The following is a 17699-nucleotide window of genomic DNA, read 5'->3' as shown; positions in this document are numbered from 1 at the left end:
CAAGCTGATGGAGAGTCTCTCTGCTGAATGACATCTTCATCTGCGCCACACAGCGGGTGCTGCCTTTAAATTTATCATCTGGTGTCATTTCCTTTCATAAATCAGCATTACATCATTTTATTTAACAGCAGTCTTATGAAGTTAAACTGCTTTTGTGATTTAAGAAAATCATATCATAATTCAAATCATATAAAATGCCAGACGATGATCCGGGTCACCCTTAAAATTGACTCGTTTCTTTATTTCATTTCTTACATTAGCTCAATTTTTTTTTTAAATCCACTTTTTGAGTTATGTTGCTAAGAAGCAGGCAGACCTTGGCAGAGGAAAAAAATTCAGAAAAATGTAACAGGATGTCATTAGTTTAGAAAAATTGTTTCTCTATCTTATTTCAGAAAGTTATTCTTTTTAATTCAATATATTCCAGCATTTTTGTAATGGTTGCAAAGAATAAAATTAATTAGATCTAAATCCTTGTCCTGGTTTCATTCCTGGTCTAACATAAAGGCCACGCAGAATAACACAATCTGCACATACACACACACATACATATATATCTTACAAATCCTGCTTATGCTGCTGTTAAGGTATGTTTGGTGTTGTTTAATTGAACTGGATCATTGAAGTCTGTAGAAACAAGACATACTGGCAGCATTTCATTCATTTAACAAACAGAGCCCTCAGTACTATATGGAAGAGCCATGCACACCCACAGCAGCTCCTCCTCATGCAGGTCACCGGCTTGGTTACATTGCTGTGATATGGCATCCCATTCTTCAACCTGCATTTGTAACATTATGTGTGACCTGCACATGTTGATCTCAGCCAAGAGGTGTTTACTTGCAGGTTGTGACGTTATTTGAAGTGTATCATATAAGTGAAGCTTCTTGTTAATCAGATGTTCTTTGTATTTTGGACTACAGAAGCTGGGAGAGAAAGGAGTATTGTGTGGACTTGGGTAACTTCAGGACAAAGAGGCACGGAGCCTGGTGATATGAAACGCATAATAATGATGCCATTAGCATGTTTATCTGTCAGCATGTCTTCCGAGGTAGTGCTCATTGCCTGTTTTTTGTGCTGTTGGCCAAATAATAGAATACATATCCAATCAGATCAGAGTATGTTTGGGGTCATGATGGGTGCCATTCTTTAGACATATTTGCTCTTACCCAGGATAACAACTCAGGGGTGTCAGCTTTCAAAACTACCCTGCCTCTTGCAGTAGGACAGGTCTGGGATCAAGCCTTCGCAGAATGCCAGTGAGCCGTTACAAGAGGGTCCCCTCCACCCTACCAAGGAGTGGCCAGATTGACTTGACAACAACTTGTAGTCATCCCACCCCAGTTGAAAATTCTCTTATGGACTCAGGTTTCTGAAGGTGCAGCTAACCCTTCCTGCAAAGTGCTGGTGAAGCCTTTGCCTGACAGTGATACCGAATGACAGGTGGGAAAGACTTGCAACAGCTTGAGTGGAGGACGAGTGCCCTGCAGGATTTGCATTCCCAACCCCTACCCGGTGGAAGTCCCTCAGCGCCAGCCATTAGATTAGGTGACGGCAATGGTGGCAACAGATGTCCAAGGAGAACAAGAGCTGGCTCTCAACAGTGTGCTGCCAGACGTGGTTGAGATAGCGGTGAGGCAGGCAGGAGTCAGCAGTATATTTGGGGTCATAACGGATGTCATTCTATGGTCATGTGCCTTATGATGGCAGAACATACTGAACATACGTGCAGCTATATGGTATTCTGGGTCTTGAAAGACATATTTGTGTTCTCCATGATAAACTGCCCTTCATTGCAGTCAGCTTTGCCATCTGGTGACTTGAACCAGTCATTGGTGCAACAATCTTCTCCAAATAATCTAAGAAATGCAAAGGCATTAGTCATGAAAACTTCATGTCTTCGCTTCTCCCCTGCAACAGTCAACAAATTATGAATGAATGAATTAATGAATTAATGAATGAATGAATGAATTTATTGTCATTGCACAACAATTACATCAGAAATTATTGGCAGTAAAATTCTTAAATCCCAGGCTCTCCTAACAAAGCTAAAAATAATTTAAACCACAATAAAAAAAATGTTATCTGCTTATAGAATTACCACTTCAATAACAAATACATGTTTACAATCTTATCCAACAGACTGAAGACAGTGAGACAGACACACAGGGGACAGTGGCTGATGAGGAGGTGTCCTCCCTTGTTGTGGCTTCTACTCTGGACATCGTAGAGTCTGTGCTCAGGCCTTGCACACCAGGTTCATCAAAGTCCTCAAGCCCACCACCGTCAGAGCCCAGCATCGGCCAGCCATTTAACAAAAAGGCAAGACGTGTCAGTGACAATGACAATGACATTGAGCTAGAGAAGCTTGAATTGCTAAAAGAAATGTCCAAAACTGTAGTATGTGGTTTCAACACAGAAAAAGATGACAAAATAGAAGACAAGTCAGGCTTTGGACGACAGGTAGGAGTTGAGGTCAGTCACATCAAAGATGTAACTTTAAAAACAAGAGCAAAGAAACAAGTCATGACTATACAGTATGATTTTCAGGAAGCAGATCAGCAACTGACAGGCAGGGCTCAATGCAGGCCACAGCCTCATGATCACCTTAACATTTGGCCACAGCAAACACCACAATACATGACTCAAGGTGTGCAACACAGTTAAGTCCAGCCTCAAATTTGGCCTCAGACATTACAACCACCACCACCATCACACCAGCACACAGTGTACCTCAGGGGAAACCAAGTTTCACCAACTCCTTGAAGATGGTGAAGATAATTAAATACTATATTTTTCATATTTTACATTGACATTGTTGATTGTTTACATGTTACAGTTGAGGTACTGTTTTTGTTTTTCATTTGTTCTGTAATGAAAGTTACACGATGCACATGTTTAAATAGTGCTGATGTTCAGACACTTGCATACTGAAACACAGTGTTTAACTGGAGTATATTTTTGCATTTTACCTCAGCTCATGTGGCTGATTAAGCTGGTATTTTCAGTCTTTTGTTCTTGCCGGAAATGACATTGTGCTGCGAATGTCGCTTTGTTTTTTTGGGAAGTTATATTTTGAAAGATTGTAAACTTTGTTTGCACAGTTCTGCTCCAATGTGGAAGTGCCTTTTTATACTAAGGATAAGCAAAGATAAACAGATTTTCAATCAGTATTTGGTTTTTATTAAACTTATTAAACACTGACCAGTACAGTACAACAGAGGTTTTCTCTTATTTTAAATAAAAAAAGGTAAACTTGAGCACATTACATTTCCAGTACTTCCATACTATTGAGGGTTGTGTCATAATGAGAACACAGTTACAAAACAGAGCTTTTATGTAGGAGTAACAGGCAGTCGGGTCAGGAATATTGTATATATCATACTTAAGCACACATTAAATGTGGTCCTCCTGCCATGGAACTTGGCCTTCTGGTGAGTTGAAGTACTCCATCATGTTCCTCAGGTCTTTAGCCCTTTGTGTTGGATTACGTACTCTGTTGCTTGTTAGATCATGGAACACCCCCTGGCCTTCTTGCCTCCAGGATCCAGGGATGAACTCATGGTCATCTGTGTCTCGGTCTTTTCAAGGTAGGGGGCAGATAGGGCTCTGATCCACGTGCTCTCCAGAAATTGTGAATCACACACGAGGCAAGTGTAATTTTGACAACCTTGTCAGGATCTAGACAAATGGTCAAATGCCAAATGCGTTTTCCACAACCCGCCTAGCTCTCGACAACCTGTAGTTATAGATTCTCTGGTCATGGTCCAGCTGTCAGTGTGAAAATGGCTTCTGCAGTTCAGTGCGTAGGGGGAATGCATCATCTCCAACAAGCATGTACGGCATGATGGTGTTAGGCAGGGGTTCTGGTGGGGGTACATTGAGAAGGCCTGCTTCCATTGCTCCGTGGAAATCCAAGTGAGCAAACAAACCACCATCTGACAGTCTGCCCTGGGCCCCTACACTCACATACACAAATTTATAATGTGCATCCACAACTGCTATTAGTACCACTGAAAATTGACCTTTGTAATTGCGGAATGTGTTGCCTGAATGATCAGGTGGCTGTATATAGATGCGTTTGCCATCCAGTGCACCCAAGCAATTTGAGTACTGCCACTAGTCTGCAGCAATAGCTCTCCAGACAGCCTCTGATGTTGGTGTCTACAAAGCAATGGCAAATGCACATATCCAGTAAGCTGCAATTATTGATAATGCTTCATTTACATATGGGCACAGCCCAGTGTAAGAATACAGATGTTCTATTAAGTTAGTGTTCACTTTGAGGTAATCATCCTTCATGACCTCATAGAGAGCCTCACACGTCGAGAAGGCGATCTGTGAGACTGTTGTGCTTCCCATGCAGTATTGGAACCCAAGGCATTTAAAGGTTTCACCTTGAATAGTAACAGTAGACATACAAGACTTACTATTTAACTGTAACAGAGCAGGTGGATACATGCAAAGTTGTGTGTGAAAGTTCATATTAGAGACTATAGCACTTGTTAGATAGATGATAATTAAAACACTCTTTTATTTATGTTCTTTCTCCGTCACGTCTTGCTTCCAGTAGAAGAACTACTTCTTCGGGTTCGGCTGTCTGTGTTGCTGCTACAGGAAAAAAATTTTCAGGTGTCCTTTCATTCTGATATAGAGTTGAGGTATGGCGGCGCTACAGTCCCCCATCTTAACTGCAGTTGGGTGCCACTCAACAGCGCGGCACGTGCCGGTGTGTTACCGCCTACAGTCAGCGTGTGAGAAGCAAGCGGGACCGGGCCGTGAAGCAGATAGAAGGCGCAGCTATATCCAAACCGTCACTTTCACTGAACTTTCTGGTTGGGGCTGTAAGCCCTGCTGATTTATCCTCCAGTTCACCGCGCTTTCATTTGGAAAGCTGGCCAGCTCCTGCTAAAAATCTCCACATATTTACCCTACTTAATTAGCCTGAGCTAAACGGTAAACAGAACTGAAATAGTGTGTGCGCGTTGTCGTGTCACGTGCGAGTGTTTGCATCAGTGTATGTTTGTGTACGTGACCGTCGTTCATACATGCAGACAGCAGAGGAACATAAAGAAGAATAAAAGAAGAAAAGGAAGACTGAAAAACATGACTAATTTGGTACAAACATTTACTTGCCATTTGGCGGATAGCCCTCTGAGATTTATTCGCCAAACAAAACACTTACTCGCATTTGGCGCCTGCTGAGTGTTAATTTTGGACCCTGGGTGTAAACATGATGGAGTGTGTTCTTGCCACGCGTAGAACAGCTGATGTGTTGGTGGTATCTCAGCAGAACTTTCCTCAGGTTGGTGCTGTTAAAATCCCTGGCTACAATAAACGCAGCCTCTGGCCATGAAGTCTCTGCCCTGTCGATAACTTCAAACAGTTCTTCCATGGCCTCGATGGTATCAGTGTGTGGCGGAACATACACTACTGTATGACAACCAATGTGAACTCACGCAGAATAAGGCTGGCATCTGATCATGAGGTGCTCCAGGTCCGGAGTACATCCCGTAGAAATAATTCCCACATCTGAGTACCACTTGTTCATGAAACAGACCTCCCTTGCTCTTTCCTGAATGTATAGTCCAGTCCAGCCGATAAACGGAGAGTCCTCAGAAACAATGGCCTAGTACGGGATCGAGGGGTGGAGCCAAGTTTCCATTAAAGCAAAAACGTTACAGGTGTTAATCTCCCGTTGAAACGCCATCCTGCTCCAAAGTTCATTCAGCTTGTTGTCCAATGACCGAACATTTGCTAGAAGACTACTCGGTAGAGGAGTCCGATTCCCCCATTTCCTCACTCGGACCAGGACTCCAGCTTGTGACTATCTTTTCCTCCGCCACTCAGGTACAACAACAGGTGGGTGTTGCCATGGAGATTCCCCACTGTAAGCTGGTGGTGGCGATAAAAAGCTTTTTTCTACCACCGACCTGATGCATAGTAATTTATCTCTATCACAATGTATGACAGGGCTCACTACAGCAGGTTGTATAACTAAGAAAAAAAAAGAGACTAAATACAGACTAAATAAAGAAAAAAAAGATAACATTAGGGGAGAGAGCTTGAGATGCAGCAGCCATCCTCTGCGCCATCTTCAACGGAAAGAAAATTAGTGACCATTAAAGTGAAAACGTTGGCAATCATTGCTTATTGAATGTATCTTTAATACACAGAGCTCCCAGAATTTTCATTAATAATCATAGAAAATATGTAGAATAAACAATATATCAACAGTGTAAAATTAATAACTTCAATAACCATTATGTAGTTAAAGCAGAATTCACAAAACACATTTTCCCTAGAGTAGATAGTAATTCTAGACATGTTAATGTTTCTAACAGTGATAAACATGATGATCACGTAGGTCTGGATCAGGGCAAAAGAACTGTGGAGATGTCACACACAGATTCTACAAAGAATACGAGTCTCCATCGAACCCTAGTCATCACTGCAGCTCTGATCTGAAGGCTTCATCCTGGAAATGTTGATTCCTTCACTAATCAGCAGCTGTTTGGCATCCTTTACTGTCTCTGGAGGCAGGGAGCGCGAACGTGCAAGAATCCAAGCGTAATCAATGTGGAACAGGCGAAGGATGTCCGTGCAGGAGTACACGACAGACATGCTGGTGTAGTCACTTTTCAGAACCCAGTACGGGCTGTAAGGAGTGACTAGGAGGTCACAGACAGAAAGTTAAAACCAGATTTTACCAGCAGAATTCATATTCAAGTTACAAATCCAATTCATTTTTAAGCGCTGCTAAAGGGCTGATGTGAAGCCCCAGCTGTCACTGTGAAGTAATTAAAAGAAAAAGAAAACATTCAAATCCACATTTTTTTTTTTTTAAAACAAAAATGCCTTCTTACAATATGAGAAGCTGACTCCAAGTTTAGATGGCTCTCGTATGTCCTGAATCACAGCTGTGCCTTCTATGTCCTCCACCTCACCATTGCTGAGAAGAGAGCATTTCTTTTTTAGTTAATTATTACACAGCAAAAAGGAATGTGGTGAACGACTTGTTCATTTTCTCCTCAGCTGCTAATATGTCTAGAGTTGATTTTTGTCAGAGGCAATGTTCTCCACCCTCCAACCTGAATTACAGGCTCAGAGTTAACGTAACACTCATTTTTCATCCTGGTACTTTGTCAAAAATAACTTATTTAATCAGAACCAACGCCTGAATCCACACCCAAGAACAAAGAAACCAGCCTACAAACATCGACGGTCTGCTATGAACATGCTTCACCCTGTAAATATTAGCATATGTCCAGTGTTTGTTTCTTTGTGTGAAAACTGATTAGTTTAGCTTAACTTAGCATTACTGGAAACAGAAGGAAACAGCTAGCTGCGTCTGTTCAGTCTCCCTCACAAGCACAATAAATCTTTTTTAGACTTTATGCATTAAAATCGGAGTGGAAAATATGTCATTTTGAAGACTAATAAACTCCGGATTAGCTTATTTTAAGCTAAGTTTAGCATGCTATAAAGCTAGCTCTGGAAACACATGACTAGCTGTGTTTTTCATTTTGCCTTTTTTTTTTTTTAATAAAACCAGTATAATAATTCCTAAATGTTGAGATTTATACATATAGAAATTTAAAGTTTACTCATACTGCTTTAGGATGGGCAGTTTTACTTACTTTTAAGCCAATGTACCAAAATGACGGACTAAGAAAACTATTTTTTGTGCTTTTTCTTTGAGTTTTCTATGTTTGAAGAATTCATAGAACAATCAGAACTGTTTAGCTCAGACCAGAGAAATATCCAGTAATATACCATCCTAAAGCACAGCCCTGTGGGACGCTTCTGTGTTTAATCATAAAATATAGACAAAATACCAGCAAATGGCTGTATTTCTAAACAGAAATATGTCGTGATGTACTTCTACTGGGTCATAAAACTGCACTGAAACATTGCTTTCATTTAAGTCCACATGCTAATTTGGTTTTTAGGACTTTCTGTCTTTTAAGTAAATTGTGCCCAACTGTTTTACTGTCAGTAACTTGGTTGTCTTTTTTGTCTTTTTACACATCCATGTTATTAAAACAATTTTATCTTTCAGCTATGAGGATGGTAAATGTCTAAACTCTGGACAGAGGAAGGCTAGTTATTGCTCTAAGCTAAGCTAAGCTAATCAACTGAAAACACTGGCTTTGACAAATAGAAAAAAAAAAAAAAGAAAATGGTGCCTTCCTAGCTAATATCTACCAGAGCATAACCAGGGGAGGTTGTGCTGGAGAGAAGATGATCTGACTTGAACTATCAAAGCTGCAAAGTACTCACATGACCTGAGAGTTCAGCACCCGGATGGTACCGTCTGCTCTCAGAGAATAGTTTGCCTTGATGCATGTCCCTGTGGAGAAGTAAGCAGGGAGCTTCTCGATCTCATACCACTGTCCCAGGTACTATCAACAGAGAGTAGTCGTCACTTTGGAAGTCTAGGGTGTAAGGTGTGAGGATACATTATCGCTTGTGTTACCTGTTGGAGGTTGAAGTTAGGCTGCACCTGGGGATTAGGACAAGGACCCCAGTTAAATGTCTGAGCTGAGATGAGAGGAAGCAGCAGGAGGAGGAGGCAGGCAGCAGACATCGTGGCTTCAGGAGATGAGAGACATTTCGAGATGTTTGAGAAGTTCACCACAGTTTGATGCAGCTTGCTGACGGCTTAGATTAAACAACGAGGTCAAATTCACAGAGAGTAAGTGGAATAAAATAGACAACATCTGGTTGAGCTTCTGGAACTGAGCACTTTTTTAAAGAAATAAAACAGTATGTGGTGACACATGATGTTTTCTTGTAGCTGGTTAAAGTACTAACCTGCTTCAGCATGCTTTCCTGCAGATCTAGACTTTTTCCAACCATAGTACCTACAAATGGAGATTTTTCCGTTTGTCCCTCCACATGCAAATGTAGTTTCTTCTTAGTAAACAGCAAATCTTTCAAACATGTTGGAGGTGAACACATTTACAGAACATGGCAGAACCAGGCCTTTTGGCTTGCCATGTCAAATTGTACAGTTAGTGTTTCTGTTCCTAACAAGATGGCAGACAATGGGAGGTCACACACATCAGTGAGGCCTTTGTGATAATAAGGCAGGTGTGTACCCTGTGTATTTTAACGGGAAATAAAAATACCTGTGTAATGTAAATGCTAGCTACAGTCTAATCACTGATTTTCTCCACAACATTCTTAGTTTGGTTTACTTTTACTTGCAGCTTACACACCTTCATCCTGTATAGCACCGATTTCACTGATCACACACCCTACTCTGTCAATATCTGAACTAGAATTTGGTTGATTAATTCAATATTTCTTGGTGTGGCGTGTGTTCCTTTGTGTGGTGGCCACTACAGCCACATCATATGACCTTAAATCCTTGTTTATGTAGCCTTTGTGTCAGAGCTGAAGGACAGTGACAAGATGATATTCAGAACTTAAATAAATATCACCTATGACAGATTTTTTAAAAATAGTTTTGTGTTTTATTTAGTTTAATATTTCTTTTCTTGTAGCAAACAAAAATGTGTGTGTATAATTTCTATTTGTTAAATTAGTTCATTTGAAAGTTAGTTTATGTTAAATTTTCATTTGTGAGATTTCTTTAATTGGGTTCTTGGGTGTACCCAAACAGCAAAGAATGTGGTTCCTAAACATAGAACACCAAGCTTTTTTTGCCCACATTTAACCTAGAATAACAGCATTTTCTGTGGCTGCATGAAATCAGGCACAGCCCGTCCTAAATTAGACTCAGCTTATAAATACCAAACACCACCCAGACTGACAAAATATGTCTGATCTCAGGTATGTTTGCTAATTAAGCTTCAGCATGGTCCACTACCAGTTCTTTAGTAAATTAGATGACAAAGGAAAAAAATCACTTTAGATCTGAAAAAGCAGGGACTGTTTTTTTTTAGTTTTGTAGTATTTGTCAACACAGAGCACATAACATAACATGCTGCTAGACCTGTTTGTCTGGTTTCACTGAGCAGCTTCATGCGGGACACGTGTATTTCAACTCACAATAAACATTTTATTAAAATACATTTAAATGGGTGTCAGTCCTGAAAATAAGCTAATGACTGATAATAATTCTGGACATCAGAATTCAAGAGTGTGAAATATACTCTACAAATCAGACAGTGTTTCCAAAGAAAAGAAAAGAAAAGAGAAAAAGAAAGAAAAGAAAGAGAAGAAAAAAAAGAAAAGAAAAGAAAAGCGAAAAAGAAAGAAAAGAAAAGAAAAGAAAAGAAAAATCATTCCCACCAGCTGTTATTATCCCTTTCTTACCTGTGTGGAGTTGTCTGTCAGGTGGAGGTCTGAGGTCGGTTCAAACTGTGACAGCGTCTCGAGCTCCTCCTTTTCATAACTACAGAACGAGCTCACGTTCACGTTGCGTAACCCAGACGGTATTGTCATCGTGTGCAGGTTAAAAACCCTGTGTATATGCCAACACTCTGAAGGGAAAACAGTTTGACCCACTAAGGATTAACGTGTTTATGCTGTACTGTTTGATTTATTTTACTGCAGGCACACAAGCAAGAAAAAAGAAAAAAAAACTCCGCAGATAGCTACCCGGAAGTAATGCGTTGCCATAGATACAGTGATAAACAGACGCCGCATTCAATCGTACTCAACGCCGTCATATTGGTCATGGCAAATTATCTTTTTTTCCTTAAAATAGCTTGGGAATATGACGTCACACCGCAAGGCATCGTCGAGTTTGAAGATACGCCAAACGAAGAAGAGGGTGTAGTCATAGCTGGTTTGACCTGCGCTTTCTTCACGTAGATTTTTCAGCACTGGCAGGGCTGGTGGTGTTTTGAACGGTCACAACCTTCTCATAACCAACAAGTTATTGTTCTTTTTTATTTTTCCAATCTGGAAACAAACTCCGTGTAGCGATGCTGAAGTTTGCTCCCGATTGATACCTTCCAATTCTTCGTATTTGCAAAAGATGATTCTTCAATTTTTCAATCTTGACCACATTAGACAAGGTCCTGTGAAAAAAAAAACACCCAGACTTTACAAACCTGAAATCTTTCTTTCTTACTTTCTGTTCCCTTATGTCCTGCTTGACATTGCAAGTTTTTTTTTTTGTTTGTTTTGTTTTTTAAGGACAATCATTTTCCTCACCCATCATAAATTTAACTAACTTTAATTCCAGTAAACAATCTATTGATTATCTGTCATTGATTATTAACCATTACATTACAGTTTCAAACTTTTTTAATCATAACTCAGATATAATTTTTTACAGACATTGATTGTTTAATCCAGTTTAAATTAAACAACCGTTCGTCTGTATTCGTCTGATGAACTCTCTTGCCAGGACCAAGATGGCGGACATGTTGACGTGTCGCAGCAGCGCGCTGAGGCGCTCGATGCGGCGTCTACCATCTCTATGATCAGTGACCATGTTTTATTTCTATTTATTTATTTATTTATTGAAATAAAATTAATGACGACTTTTTATTTTCTTTTAACTCCCATAAGTTTGACTCCAGAATTCAGATAGTTTGCTACGGTCTCTCATTCAAATCCACTTCTTATACAGTTTGTTGCAAAATGAAGATACAGTTTCTTTCATTTAACTAAAGATTTTAAGCGTTTCTAGCAGCATTTAAATACACAATGAATGAATGTTTGATAAGGTTCAACTTCTAGTTCTCAGTCTCACCACTAGATGGCACTAAAGTTCAAAATTAGAATGAATTGAAGGCCTGAACTGCGATTTCCTGTACATTTTTATGCATTTCTGTGTGGTGTTTTATCAGTTTTGTTAAGCACATATCGTATGATAAAATTAGTATTTATTTTTACTGTTCAAATAGGTAAATATTTAAGATTTACGAGTGGTCATTCCTTCCCTATGGATTTTTTTCCTTTGAAGATAAGCTCCCAGAATAAACTTTGCCTTCGGTCATTTTAACCTCCATATTTCCACGATCTAGAAGACACCCACTGCTCTTTGCCCGAGGGTTTTCACTTCACGCGCTTCTTTTAAATAATTCAACTCCTCCTTTCTAATTATAGTTTTAAAAATGCATTTGATCAGACAGTTTTTTTAAGGAGTTGTAATTTTACTTTGACATGTTTTGACTGGAACTTTAGTCTTCTTCAGAAACGTCATCCGACACACACACACACACACACACATTGAAAGGAAACAATAAATATGTACAAGAATCTATTTAAATGTTTTCAAACATGACCTAAAGTAATTGCTTGTCGTTAAGAATAGTTCTCTGGCTTCTTCAAAGACATTTTCTTTTGTTCCTTTAGCCTGTCAAGCTGATTTCACACTGCTTCAATAATGCTGAGCTCTGGGCTCAGGGGTAGATTCATCCCTCCATACGTTGCCACTGATTTTCAGTCCAGTTCTTCAGTCCTTTGTCTCCCTCAGGCTTTTTTCCATGTTTCCCTACTTGTTTCCTAAGAGACCATTTCTGAAGAGGCTTAAGTGAAGAGTAGGTAGGTCCAGATGCAACTGTCAGGTTCAGTTTGAGTCTTTTTTTCCATGTGTCTGCTTCTTTTGTGTTCATACTATTAAAACAATGGGGACTGACCGTTTTTGTAACAGGCTATTAGTAAGTCGCTCTTGAGTTTGGCTTTTTTTAAATGCATGAATGATTTATAAGTCAGCGTTTAGTGCATTAACAAACGACACGCCTCTGAAAACTGAAATCAAGTGAAAAAGCAGCCAATTTACAAAGAAAAGAGCTGTTTCCCAAGACCAATTTAAAAGATTACAAGAGTCTGGCTGCTTGGAAGCAAAAGAAATGAGACTTTGGCATCACTGACTGCATCAGCTAATAATTTGTTTAGCCATTTGGGTGCAGATGCAAGTCATTTGTGCGCCTTTAAGGCTTCTTATATAACAGCTATTATGTGTTATATTGTTTAAAAGACCAGTTATATTTTTAGGCGAAACTGCCAGCTATACTGATATATTCCAGATGTTCATTTAGCTTTTTTTTATTATTATTTCTTGAAATCAGTCAAAAAATAAAAATAAACAAGCAGAATTTGTATTTATTTCTTACCTACAGACAAAAACATGAGCAAAAAGAAGAATATGCAATAAATACTCCCACAAGAATCTAATAAAGATTATTTATTTCCAGTGTTTGTTGGGGAGGGGGCGGCGTTGCGCCCGTTCTGATGCACACAGGCGAGATGTTCGTTCTTCAGCAAACATTGTCTCATGCAGTTTTTCTTTTTACTCCCAGTTTTAAGCGCCCATGCATGTAACTGCACTCTGAGAGAAGTTCCTTTAAACTATGATGAAACAAACACTGAAGCTGTGATGGGTTTAAACTAACATCATGAAACAATGGTGGAATGCCTGTGAGCTTATTCTGTCCTAAAACAATCCTCTTCTTCACAACTGCCTATAAAAACAGTTTAAAAAAAGAAAAGAGGCACTTTTTCTTCTTCAGATTTAAACAATTCACACATGTAAAAACATATTTTTTGGACTATAACTTGACAAAGTTTGGGAATAAAAGCTACTGTACCAAGCATTTCATACTATAGTATCAGCATTTCATTACTGTTTTTCAGTTTTTATTTAATAAACCTTTAATAATCCTCCAGTCCCACAAGCTAATATCTGGCTGTGGTGAGTGTGCTGTGAAAAAAGAAAACTTCCCACAGCACCCAGCTCAGAAAGCAGCCATCACTTATTTCCACGTACTTCAAGTACAAGCAAAAAAATAAAATAAAAAAAATAAACATACGTATTGTTTTGTAAAAGACAGTTTTGTCACAAGCAACTAGTATTAATCCAGAAAGAATAATACATTCTTCATACCGCTTTCATGGGGAAGACCTGAACCATGACTGCTTTCCCCAGCTGACCCTTGTCCTTGTTCAACAGTGCTGTGTCTTCATTTACGGCCTGTACAAACAGCAACAAGTCACATTCTTGCATTAGTACGGATCAGTCCTGCAGGAGAGAGTTCATGTTCTGTTTCCAGGTCGGTTCCAGTATGGCCAACAAGTCAGAAAATTTAACACATAAACATCTCTTCAGTAACAATCGCCAAAGCCTATACACAGTATGTACAGTAGATACATAAACAATGCTTTGTAGAAAAAATATTGTGCAGTAACTTTAGCTAAAACACACATTCGCACATGAACGCATTCATTCTCCAAGACGACGTCACTCTCTCCGTTTCACAGATACTGGTAGAACCGTGAGCGGACAACTTGTACTCCAGAGAGTTTGTGCGGGTGAGCGTCGGTCCCGAGCGAGGCTTTGTTTTTGCCTTGCAGCCCGCTGCCGTTCACGTGCTCCCCCGCCAGCAGCTGAGCGCCTGGAGACGACGGAGGCGGGGGTCTTTCAGGAGCGACGTCCTGAGCTTCGGGATGATCGTCCTCGGGGACGGCTTTGGGAGCAACTTCTGTGCTCGACTCCGAGCCTCTGCACCTCTCTCTGGCGATCCAGTCCCGGATGGAGAAGTCTTGAGAGGAGCATCTGGGTTTAAGGCGATCCAGAGCTGAGAGGTCGGCCGTCTGGTCCACGCCGCCCTGCTCCCTCCAGTCGTTAATAACCGCCAGCTCTGCGAAGTCTCTCTGCCCGCCCATGGTGTGCCTCCGCCGGATGCTCTTCTTCTTGGCGCGAGCATCGGGAGCGCGGCTCTTCTGCATGAACATGTCATCGGCGGAAGATCTCAGCCTGAACTTCAGCCGCTCTGTGATCTTTAGGTGCCAGGCTGGTTCGGGACGTTCCGACTCGCTGCGTGAAGACGAGCTGATGCTGCTGGCGGATCGGCCTTTCTTCATCACCTCCAGGACTCGGGATAACCGAGTAGAAGACTCTGCCCGACCCTCGTTGTGCTCCCCACCCCCTGCAACCCCCTCCACTGATGAGTCGCTGTCTGTTTTCTGTCTCAGGGACCACCTCCTGGAGAGAGTGTCACACTCGATCATCTTGTGCGACGGGAAAAGGCGCCGTGCCTCTAGTTTGGGCGTGGAGCTCCCCTCGGTGGAACCTCCTCCGGCTTTCGGCTCCTTCCTCTCCGGACTCTGCTCCGGGCAGGGTGTGGACTGGCTGTTGCCGCCTCCTGGAGCGAACACCAGGAAGTCGCTCTCGCTGTCCGTCTCCATGGGTCGGCCCTCACTAATGAGCTCACTGCGTTCGTCGTCTGCTTCCTCCCCGCCCTGCAGCTCTGGGCTGAGAACGCTGGACTCTGCTCCTGTCAGGAATGTGATGGAGGAGGTGGTGGAGTAGTCAGAGGTGATGGAGCTCACCTCTGCTCCAGCAGATGCTCCTGCACCTGCTCCTAGTCCGATGCTTGCAGGTAGATCAGGAGACGCCCCTCCACTCCACTTTTTGGGTCTTGAACGTGGGACGGAGGCTCCTGAGCTCATGGTCCCAAGATCTGAGGTGTTTTCATCCAATTGGGATGGAGGATCCGACAGAGAGGGCTTCCCCTGAAGAGTCGTTTGATAGCTGATGTTGGGAGAGCTGGAGATATTTGGGGATGGGGATGGAGAGGGCTGCCCGGGTGGAGTCTTCTCCTTGAGGAATATGGAGTTTCTTTGCTCTCTCTTAGCTTTCAGTGCAAGCTCCGCAGTCTTCCCGCTCTCTTTCCTCTCCTCAGCCCACGCTTGCTGCTTGGTGTTGGGACTGGAAAGAGTCTCGCTCTGTGCCTCCATCTGGAGCCCGTGGTGATTCAACTTCTGGCCAGAGATTTCCTTCTTGGGGAACACAGCATCCAGATCGTCATCTGAACTGCTAGGCTGCGGCTTCTCCTTTGACTTCTTTCTTTTGCGACTGGCTGCAGCAAAGATGGAGGACACCAGGAGCTCTCGGCTGCACTGGTCCTTCCCTGAACCCCAGGAACCCTGCAGAGATGAGAAACGGGACAGAAAGAGCAGAAGACCAAAATGAGTGTTGCTAAGCAGGGGAAACACAAAGGAGGAGACAAATAAGCCCTTCATTCCTGCCTGAGAACTTAAATCTTTACTCCACCTGCTCCCATGAAGCACCATCAACCAGAGAAGTGGACAGAAAGAGGAACATTAGCGACATCGTGAACAGGGAGCACGTTACTGTTTTCATGCCAGCTTTAAAGCAGAAGCAGAAGCAGTAGGTAGCGCAGCGCTGCAGGGAGCCTGAGCTCTGCCATGACCGATGTCCAAGCTGAAGAGGAGCAGCAAGGAAAAAGCAGCAGAGATGAAGAGTACCTGCTTATCGTTTTCAGCTTCTCAGCCACTAAGCAGGACTTTTATAGAAGAGCTTAAAGGTGATCTTTCACTATTACAGCTTCACGTCTCATTACAACAAGTATATGTCCACTTATCTCTTATCAAACTTTGCAAAGTTTCCTTCTTATTTGTCTAGTTTTTGAGAAAAACTTCTGCCTCCATCTCTTGTTTTATGAGAATTTGAACCCAAAGTTGTTTGAGATGAATACAGTAAAGAGATATCTCAAAACTTCAGCACAAATAACCAAAATCATCTCCGCTGCTAGATATTATTAGTGAAACAACCCTTTAATTGTAGAACGTGGTTAGTTTATGTGATGCTGGTCTCCTCCTACCTCCTGTCATTCTACAGCCTCAGCAGCCTGGACACACTCACCTTTGATTTAGCTGAATCACTAGTTGGTGAATCTGTAGGAAAAAAAAGGGACATATTAGAGGAGTTTACAACATGTAGGAGGTGCAACACAGAGGGGGAGTGAACCAGAGAAAAAAGAACCATGTTGATGAGATGAAGCACGAACAAGACGAGGCGTGGAAAACACTGGAGCACAGATGAGAAGATGAGAGGCCATGCTGCACACAGACGGGCGAGCTCCACGCTACGCTCAGGTCCTCGTCTACCTGCCGACTGACGCACACCTCCACATCAAATCTGCCACTCCACATAGAAAGCAACAAGATGCTGCAGTTGTTGGTGTAACTTCAGCAGCGAACACGTGAGCAGAGCAGGTTACGTGCCATGCAACATGTTTGTTGAACACCTTACAATCCTACCACATTAACACAAGTTTCACTGCTCAGGGAAAAACTGGGGCTCCTTCCCGATACTAAAAACAAACCTTCCAGAGCTGAAGGGAATAATTTGCTTATTTAAACTGTATTTAAGTGAAATAACTAAAAAAGACAACATATTAAATGTTTTTTTTGCTCAGTCTGAATTTGCTGCCAGCATCAAGTTTATTAACACTATAAGCATTTTAGAGCTGAGAAGACATTAAAACGGAAGACGTCACCTGGAGTGTCTTCACATGATCATCTGTGAGCTGATCAGCTGGACGGTTCCATCTAAAAAGCGCAGGAGTCAGTATTTCTGATATTTCTTAAAATATGTTTTATTCTTTGTAGACATTTTGCTTCTTTTTGTGATTCAGAAACAAACTTATTTCTTTAAAAATATTTTCCAAAAGGCTTCCTGAAAGAAAGCATATCAACGCATGTCTAGGTTTTTGTTTTTTTCTATTTACAGACACAAACTTTTCTGGTTTCTCCTTATTCTTTAATGACTGGGTGCACTGCTTGTTATAAAAAGGCCTATTTTCTTTTTCTTTATTTTTTAAAATTAATAGGTATGCAACTTTTATTTCCAGTGCTCCTAATTTTAAGAGGAATAAAAATCTAAACATTTATTTTCATGAGACATGAACAAGTAGTAACATCTGATGTTGTCTTTGTAGTTTTTCATTAAATATCAGGCTTGAAAT

At 41.3% G+C, this 17699-nt stretch overlaps 2 protein-coding genes across 7 annotated transcripts in view; both read right to left on the bottom strand.

The window, feature by feature from the left end:
• Positions 1–6149: 6149 nt before the first annotated feature.
• LOC121628454 (apolipoprotein D-like) lies at positions 6150–10437 on the bottom strand. 2 transcript variants are annotated; one of them, XM_041967473.1, is made up of 5 exons: positions 10288–10437; positions 8480–8595; positions 8284–8405; positions 6867–6952; positions 6150–6671 (listed from the first exon to the last, which is right to left on the bottom strand). In XM_041967473.1, the coding sequence occupies exons 2-5, from the start codon at positions 8588–8590 to the stop codon at positions 6442–6444; spliced, it is 549 nt and encodes a 182-aa protein (XP_041823407.1). In that variant the 5' UTR covers positions 8591–8595; positions 10288–10437; the 3' UTR covers positions 6150–6441. The 2 variants fall into 2 exon arrangements, with proteins under 2 accessions (XP_041823407.1, XP_041823408.1); XM_041967474.1 differs by having other exon boundaries at positions 8480–8664; positions 10288–10338.
• A 2638-nt stretch (positions 10438–13075) lies between these two features.
• Positions 13076–17699, bottom strand: part of LOC121628690 (rho GTPase-activating protein 21) — a 92978-nt gene continuing 88354 nt past the window's right edge. For 4 of the 5 annotated variants that reach the window (XM_041967909.1, XM_041967906.1, XM_041967907.1 and 1 more), the window contains 2 exons: positions 16595–16626; positions 13076–15855 (listed from right to left, as the gene is read on the bottom strand). In XM_041967909.1, coding sequence (XP_041823843.1) covers positions 14182–15855; positions 16595–16626 — 1706 coding nt within the window. In that variant the 3' untranslated portion in view covers positions 13076–14181. The remainder of the gene's footprint in view (positions 15856–16594; positions 16627–17699) is intronic. The other variant, XM_041967908.1, reaches the window with a different exon arrangement.

The sequence above is a fragment of the Melanotaenia boesemani genome, chromosome 18 (genome assembly GCF_017639745.1).
Source record: "Melanotaenia boesemani isolate fMelBoe1 chromosome 18, fMelBoe1.pri, whole genome shotgun sequence".
Lineage (NCBI taxonomy): Eukaryota > Metazoa > Chordata > Actinopteri > Atheriniformes > Melanotaeniidae > Melanotaenia > Melanotaenia boesemani.
The sequence above is the reverse complement of the archived record's forward strand: the minus strand, read 5'-3'. Positions and strand labels throughout refer to the sequence as shown.